At 39.5% G+C, this 8,544-nt stretch overlaps 1 protein-coding gene across 1 annotated transcript in view; it reads right to left on the reverse strand.

Annotated features, from left to right (window-relative positions):
* Positions 1–2,952: 2,952 nt before the first annotated feature.
* LOC101846389 (transcriptional regulator ATRX) overlaps positions 2,953–8,544 on the reverse strand; it is a gene marked incomplete in the record, with an annotated part of 58,992 nt that continues 53,400 nt past the window's right edge. The window contains 1 exon segment of the mRNA XM_013085062.2: positions 2,953–8,340. Coding sequence (XP_012940516.1) covers positions 8,215–8,340 — 126 coding nt within the window.

Genomic DNA, 8,544 nt, shown 5'->3' on the forward strand with positions numbered 1-8,544 from the left:
TGGAGGTAGGGCTTTTTCGACACCTGCTCTGTGTCTCTTAAATAAACTAACAGTGTTGATAGGGCCGTAAATCCACACACTTCACTTGCAATAAAGATCTACGCCAGCACAGGGACTTGTTTTGCTTTCATACGCGCTCAACAAAGAACACTGTTTATTTTGGTTTTTTAGTATAGGTGTCTTTTTAAGCCCCAATCAACAACAAAATTTAAATAACTTATAATATAAGGCGAGCGATGACGCTGCCTTTTAGGGCCAATCCTGGATGAGAGAGATACAACAGATCTCATCATAAAGGTCGAGATACTTGATAAAACTTCTCACAACACGGGAATTGAACTTGGGTCTTATACAGGTGACGGCGAAGCGCTAAACCGTTACAGCACAGTACCCAGTGCAAGTCATTAAAGTGATAATACAATGTAACCCAGAAAAAAAAGATACAAGAGAATGACTAGCTTAATTTTAGTCTTAGTAAGAGGGTTTTTTGTTTTGTTTTGTTTTAGTTTCACGGCACTTGCAACACAATAAGGTCATATAAGTGCAGAAGATTAGAGGTGTTACAAGAGAGTAACAAACACAAAAAAGGAGTGATTAGGACGACAGATGTTTGATAGGAAAGAGGGAGCAGACCACACCAGAGCACCCGCCAACCATCCACAATAAGAGTTTTACGACGGCACTTCCAACATAAATAGGTGATGTAAGTGCCGAAGTAGGTTTTAAAAAAATTTTTAATAAAGATTTTACGGCGCTCACTGCCTAAGGTCATATGAGCGCCAAGGGGTGGATGTCAACAGAGAAGTCCTTTCTAATAGAGGGAATCAGACTTACTTTGCTCACCTCTCAAGCTTCAACAGCAGAAAGTCTGCTTCGACTTTCAACACACAAGCAGGTCCGGTAAGTGTGGAAGATTAAGTGTTACAAGACAGCAGCATTCGAAGAGGAGAAGGAGAGAGATAAGGACGTGAGATATTTGAGTGGAAAGGAGCAGACCACACCAGAGCAACCGCCAGTCACCCACTAGCACATTTCACGGTACTTGCAACACAATAAGTCATATAAGTGCTGAAGATTAGAAGTGATATAAGAAAGAGACAAGCATTCAAAGAAGAGGAAGAGAAGGAAGAGAAATAAAGACGATAGACATTTGTTCGGAAAGGAGCAAACCACACCAGAGCCCCCGCCAACCACTCACTAGTTAGTCACACCGCACTTGCAAAACAAATAGTTGAAAAACACCATATAAGTGCTGAAGACTGGATGTGTTATTAAAGAGTAACATACAGAAACGGAACAGAAGGAAGGGCGATAGATGTTTGATAGGAAAGAAGGAGCAAGAGTAAAGAAACAGTGTTTCACATCCTTTCATGGTTGAGAAGAGAGCACAATCCACATAATAGTGGCCACATTTTGCACTGGAAAAGAGAATTTTTTAAAAACCCTATCCGTACGTCGTGTGTAACTATTGTATCCATACCACGTGGGGAACTCTGTCCCACCACTTTCCAAAGAGGAAATTTACTCGTTAATCCGATCCGTATGCTGTGCATAGCCGTCTGTCAACATTATTTTTTGAGAAATACTGAAAGTTTCAAAGAGATCTTCGCACAAGAAGTATTCTAAAATGGGAAGAATACAACCCCAGGGGTACAAAACAACCCCAGGGTGTGTGGATAGGGTTAAATGAGTAAAGAAGTAGGACCATAGTGGTGTCCTCCAATCACCCGCGTCGTTCTTTAAACTTACTTTACTTTTTTCTTCCGCTTGTACCAGGGGGTGTCGCGGGGAGACACAGGCGTCTGTCTGCAGCAAGGCGAGTGGCCTGTAGGAGGGACATCCCGTGAGCTCTGAGGGTGTCTGCCACAGATTCACTCCATCGTCGCCTTGGTCTTCCTCTGGCTCTCCATCCAGAATATTTAGTGTTGTATTATGCTCTCAGAGCTGGATGGCAGTGGACATTAATATTGCTCAAGAAAATATGAGGAGACACAAACAGACTTTAAACTTACAGCTGCACAAAACAGTGCAGTCAGCTGGTCTGTGTATAGGCCAACCTGTTTCAATATGACCATGCAATGTTGCGGAGAAGTGAGGTCATCTTAGACAGTGTCATTATAATATTTTGTGAGACTTCGTGGCGAGATCAGGCTCTCCTCAAAACAATGAAATCCGAGAAATCGGCATTTTTCGGCGGACTCCCCCCTCCCAGTTGTTTTTTGTTTGTTTGGTTTTTTAAAAGCTGAACACCTTGCATATCCATTCAAAAACACTTTTATTTGTAGATTTTATTGAAAACGTTGATAAAAGGCACAAAGAATGCTAATTTGCAGTTTCCAAGGACTCTAAATCTATGGAAGAGGAAGTCAACATTTTCTCGCTAATTTTACTTTTGAAACCAGGCAACCCCACCTCCTTCAATCGCCATTATCTCGACTTCTATTCAAGATAAATAGATACTTCTTTCATCGAAAGCTAGGCAAATGAATAACCTTTAAGCTGATACCAATAATTCCATTTGGCCAAAAATTGATGAGCGCCCGATTCCACCGCATCATGACACACAGAGAGAAAAAAAAACAACAAACGCATGTACAGGGGAGGACGCTGTGGGAGGTAGTTGTTTGAACAGGTGGCTGTAAGAGCAATTTCCACAGTATTTTGTTCAAGTTCAATAGTGCTATGGTCAGTCTGGTCACTTGGCTGCCATGATAGGAAATAATTTCCTCAGCATCATTGCTATTGTAATGAAAGGGAGGTAAAAGACAGACTACGTTTTTAGTTTTACGCCACTTGAAACAAAAAAAGTTCATAGAAATGCCGAAGATTATAGCTGTTACTAGAAAGTAACATTTAAGGAAATAAATGTTTGATAAGGACGAAGGAGCAAACGACACAAGAGCACCCGCCAAATATCCACGGACAGACAAAAGTCAACTCCAAAAAACACCATTACAAAGTTGTCATTTTGTTTTATTTTTTTTTTTCTCCAACAATTCATGGTCACCTTTATTTTGTATCCTTCACTCCTGTAGTTGCTTTGACTTTGGGATGTTGCTACAGATGAATAATGCCAAAAATGAGCACAACACAGAACGGAGACACACCACAGCTATGTACAAGCTGACAGCAACACGCCCACTTACCCACCACCGACCACGCACACATGATACACTCACACGTACAAACACACACACTGATAACCACGCGAGTCTTATCTCAAACCCCACACTTCAAACAAAGAGAACAACAACCCACATAAAACACAGCATCATCATAATATTCATATCAAATTCAACATATACATGTAAGAGCTGGAAAAATATTCTCCAATTCATTTAATTTAAGCAGTTCCAAAAAGTATTTAACCCCAAAACAGGTTGACACTTTCCTGATTGATATTCACGTCAACCCAAAATATTCACATACCAAAACAACTTTTTTGTTGTTTCGTATAAAATCGTAGTGTGAGAAACACCCTGAAGTCATGGCCTTATTAAAAGAATTAAATACACCCCCAGCACAGCCCCCCCCCCTCCCCCCGAACGTTATGGCACACCAGTTCTTCCATCACTTCCACAAACACTGTGGAACTAATCAAACTTGGTCCAGAAGAAGGAAAAAAACAAACCCCCAAATCTCCTAATCCTATCCTGTAACAGCTTACGCTCTTAGAATGACAGTTTTTAACTCGCATAGTTTTGAGTAGAGCTAAAAAAATTGTTTACACTTTATATGTGAGTGTACAACAGAACTGAAGGAAAAAAAAAATACAGGCCAGATTTGTCTCAAATGCTTGAATGATAACGCGCCATCATATTTATCAAATCTGTGGAGACTAAATTCCAACTCGAAGTTTGAGGTCATCAGCTGACAAAAAGAAATATCTTTTAACATCTAAAAACTTAAATCAATGGATGAAAGGGCACTTAAATTTGAATATCAAGGCCCCAAGACCTGGAAAGCTTTGTCAACTATTTTAAGAGAGATCAAATCCTCTGACTCATTCAAATGTCAGCTGAAGTCCTTTCTGATTTTAAATTAATAAGATAAATTTTTGTAGTGATTTCCTGTCAGAACACATTTTATGTTACTGTTGTACATTGTACTGTATTGTAAAGCACTCAGAATCTGTGTCCTTTGATCAGGGTTGAGCGCTATACAAATGTCATTTATAATAAATTAATATTATCAAGTCAAGCCTTCAACACTGTGCAAGGATCCTGTGCCAGTAATGTGTAGTGTGTAACTGAGTTTTTACCAAAACTAGAGTTATAATCCTGTCATTCTAGGGACGCGAGCTGCTAAAGTCAAGCTGTAAAACACAGTAATTATTAGCATATCCAATAAAAATCCAATGCTACAACCATCAACCAACTTATCGATTTTCAAAATCTGTTTCATTACGGACACGTGGACACCTTCGATCTTCCAAAGGCCCCTAGTTTTATTCTTTCTTTCGTTAAAAGGAGATATTTTTACGCACACCCCCCTCCCCCCCCCAATTCACACAATTTAGATAATTTAGGAGGCGGGCTTTGACACTGGATGTCAAAGCCAAAATGCTGACAGGGATACAATGTCCTACAGAGACACAGGAGAGATACTCGATAAAAATTCTCTCCACATGGGAATCAAACTCAGGTCCTCTGCATGTGATGGTGAAGTGCCCAACCATTACACCACCAAAGACACTGGTCCTCAGGCCCCTGTTCGTATTTTAGTTCAATACAAATACAAAAGGCCGGACCCAACAAAGTGTCTCAAAAATATTTTGAAGAAGCCAACAACAGTGTACATGGGAATAGAAGGTTATACATTCAAACATGGCAAAATAAAATTTTTGTCATCTCGAATCCACAAACATTGTATGAATAATTATTGATTAGAATGGCCTGAATCCTTACATATGCACGCAGGTATAGGTAGGTCCCCAATTTTCCACATGAGAAGGGCAATTCATACGAGTCTAAAAAGTTTCATACGTCGTGACAAGAATTTCCGTGTCCTCATCTTGACAAAGGACTCTATTGACTTAAAAATTGCCATATATATACTGTACAGCAGAAACAAACCCCATGCCTTATGTTAAGAACATTTTGGACCAACCTGTGCTTGCAGTAAACATGAAAGGATTGATGATTGCTTTATGATAACCGCAACGGTTTCCACTCCAGCTTTCTTCAGCCCAGATCTCAACTGCATCACTGCAAAACCCACAATCTTTTTTTTCCCCAAGAAAACAAAAAGCCTGTGGTTGAGATTGCACCCTCTGGTGAGTGGACAACACACGTCACAACACTGGAGACACACACACACACACACACATGCACAACAACAAACACACAAGCACATACTTGTGCTGGAGATGGATATGTACGGGCCTCATCGCGAAGCCACACTCCCGTTGCCCACAACATCTGATCAGTTTTCTTACAACACTGGCCACAACGTAACCCTTCAGAACATCGTGAAATGATCCTACGCAGGTGTCGACGGAGTCCTGTCCATCAAAACATGGCCCCCACACTACAGCTGATAGAAACGCTCATAATACAAACTTGAAGAGATCCCCGACCCACAGCACAAGAATGTTTTCCACACCCTGATGAGACTGTATGCAATACACAGTCGAACCTGCCTCAGGCCGAGTCGCGGTGAGAACGAAAAAAATTGTTTCAACCCAGCACAAAGAATAGAAGTGCCTAGAGTAAAACTCCCACCAATAAAAAACCGGCAAATTCTTTATGTATTAGACCACACAGGGCAAATTCTACATATAATTTCCCCCCACTGTTTCTGGACTATCTGTAACAATTTCAAACTTTAAAAAAAAAAAAGGTTTCCATATCAAAGGGCATATTTCTTTCCCTTGGCTGCACAAGACTAACTCGGCTATAAGAACGTCTGGAGATTTTACCTTGACAGGTTCGACCGCCTATTACTTAGAGGGACTGTAAATAAATACAAAAAAGATGTCACTGTATATAAATAAAAATGATTTGACTTAGACATAGCAAACACACCTTTGTCCTCACTCACTGTCTTCAACAGATCAGCAAATAACCACCATAAAAAAAAATTTTTTAAAAAAGCATTAACAACAACGCAAACAAATTTATGAAATAAACAGTTCTTCAGTCAAAAGTCACGTTTCTTAACTTATTCTTGCTGTGGACCAGCACATGTAATATCATGTTAAACATCCAACAATTTCCTTATGAATAGAATTTGAACACAGAAATTTTTTTTTTTAAAAAGGAACAACCTTAGAAAAAAACTTTCTTAGAGACAAGGTCAACTTAATATTTTCATACTGAAACCAAACCAAAATCGGCAGGACCCCTGAATTTTCTTCGGTTAAGAGAGGTTGTGCAAACAGAAGAAAAATAAATAAATGGGGATTTCATTTTCTTGAACTTTTCCACTGTTTTCGGATTAACCATATTTGGTATAAGTGGACTACACTGTACTTGTGAACCACACAAACCAATATAGGCAGACGACCCTCTACACAACATATTGTACAATTTAAACGGCTCCTGTGATAATGCAACACGTAAAAATTATCTGCAAAATTGGGTGAGAAAAAAACGTCAACTGACACCGAACAGGAAAAGCCGGTGTTAGACTAGGTTAGTCTGCCTCTCATGAAATGTGCTACATGGCAATACTTTCTTGACAACTTCAATCCTACAACATTCTATAAAAAAGACCAACAACATAAGTTTAAAACAAAAACATGCAAAGAGTTCAGACCTTTTGTTTTTTTAAAACCAAACCTAAAGAAAAGCTTATTCAAACAGACATTTTTACAAGAGAAAAGGAAATCTTTCAGCGTCTTACTTGACGATCAGCACACACTGGGTCATCAAGTACAGTTTCATACAGAGGATAGCGATACAAAAAACCCCCCCCAAAAAAACCAACACCCCCCAAATTTAGACCATATAAAGGAAAAAAATCAATCTAAGTGAATGATCATGGCCAACAAGTAACAGTTAACTGCATGCCACACAACCCCAGAGCTAAAAAAAAACCTCTGGTCAGGTCCAAAGCCTGCCGCCCTTAGTGGGGATTACATAACAGGCATATTAAGATGCCATGTGCACCTTCAACTCTTTGATTACAGACACAAATTCTTTTTTTATCTTTGTTCCACACTTCTGACAATGAGTTAAGTACCATTACTGTAGCCAGAGACAACATAAGAGAACAAAACCTTAGCTATAGACAGAACAAGGAAACACCAGACAGTCCTCCTTGTACACTGTATTTAGCAAAAAGTTCCCTGTCAATACTGTGCTTAGTTTTACGTCACATGGCTAACCTTTCTGCATCCCAGCCTCATAACACCTTACACATTGATGAACTGCACATAGCACAATGCTGCTTCTGCATTTTTTGTACAGTGTAATGAAACATTAGAGCACGGATCCTTAAAGGCGTAGCTGGAAATAAGAGACTAGTATTAACAGCCCTCATTAATTATTTTTTTTTAAATATAAAAAAATCAGCCAAAGACTTCCAAAAACCTTCATTTTTGTCAGGGCAAGGCTTAATAATAGGAGCAGCCCCAACAGAAACACATGAATGAGACACGTCTTGAACGCAAAAATACTCGGATGATATCCTTTGTGATTGTCAAATCAGACTCGAGTTCCACAAGTTTTAAGGTCTCCACCGACTGAAACTTCCCTTTCACAGATCTGATGACGGAAAGCACATGATATGCTGTGTTCATGCTCAACATCAAAATAAGAAATAAGCTTGTGAAACCATATATTTTAAATCCATTACCTACGATTTTCTGCATGTTTTTTTAAAATCAAAAAGTGTCACATAATGTCTACACAAAATTTACACTAAATAAAGTTTTCATATTTTCCTTCTTTAGTTCACATTTCCAAAAATGCAGAGCACTCCATCTCATTCTATCTTTCACATCATTAAAGCAGTCAAAACTTATCCACCAAACCAACATGTTCTTTTATGAAAAGATTGCCCCTACTGGTCCCTGGTTGACTACTGGTGTCTGTATGACTGTCTTCCTCCGACACGGGTACCACACAGATCCATCAAAAGTTCCACATATCTCGGAATCCTTTCACAAGAACCTTGTTCACATCAATTAACCATGGGGCACCATCCGCCACAGCACAGGAACATCCAACATCTCCAGGAAAAGTAGCACTCGTTCAGTCATTCTGCCTATCACTTGGAAGAGGGAGCATCAAGGTCTATGGCCTCCTCTGGCTTGTTACTCAGTCTCTGGTTCCCCATGGCCCCCATCAAATTCCCCATCATGGCAGAGTTCATCATGCCTGAGCCCCCGGCACCCTGGAAAAGATGGCAGAATATTTTGATATAGACTGACGAACAGGCTGGTACTTTAAATATCAGGGATATCACAGGGATTCTGTAAAAACACCTGAACATTTTCACAAAAAGACAGTTATTAGATATAACCGATATGGGGTTATACGGAAAACAATGCGTAGAATAATAACTGCTGTTCTAGAGAAAATAACTTTAAAAAATGGG

The sequence above is a fragment of the Aplysia californica genome, unplaced genomic scaffold, assembly GCF_000002075.1.
Source record: "Aplysia californica isolate F4 #8 unplaced genomic scaffold, AplCal3.0 scaffold00001, whole genome shotgun sequence".
NCBI lineage: Eukaryota > Metazoa > Mollusca > Gastropoda > Aplysiida > Aplysiidae > Aplysia > Aplysia californica.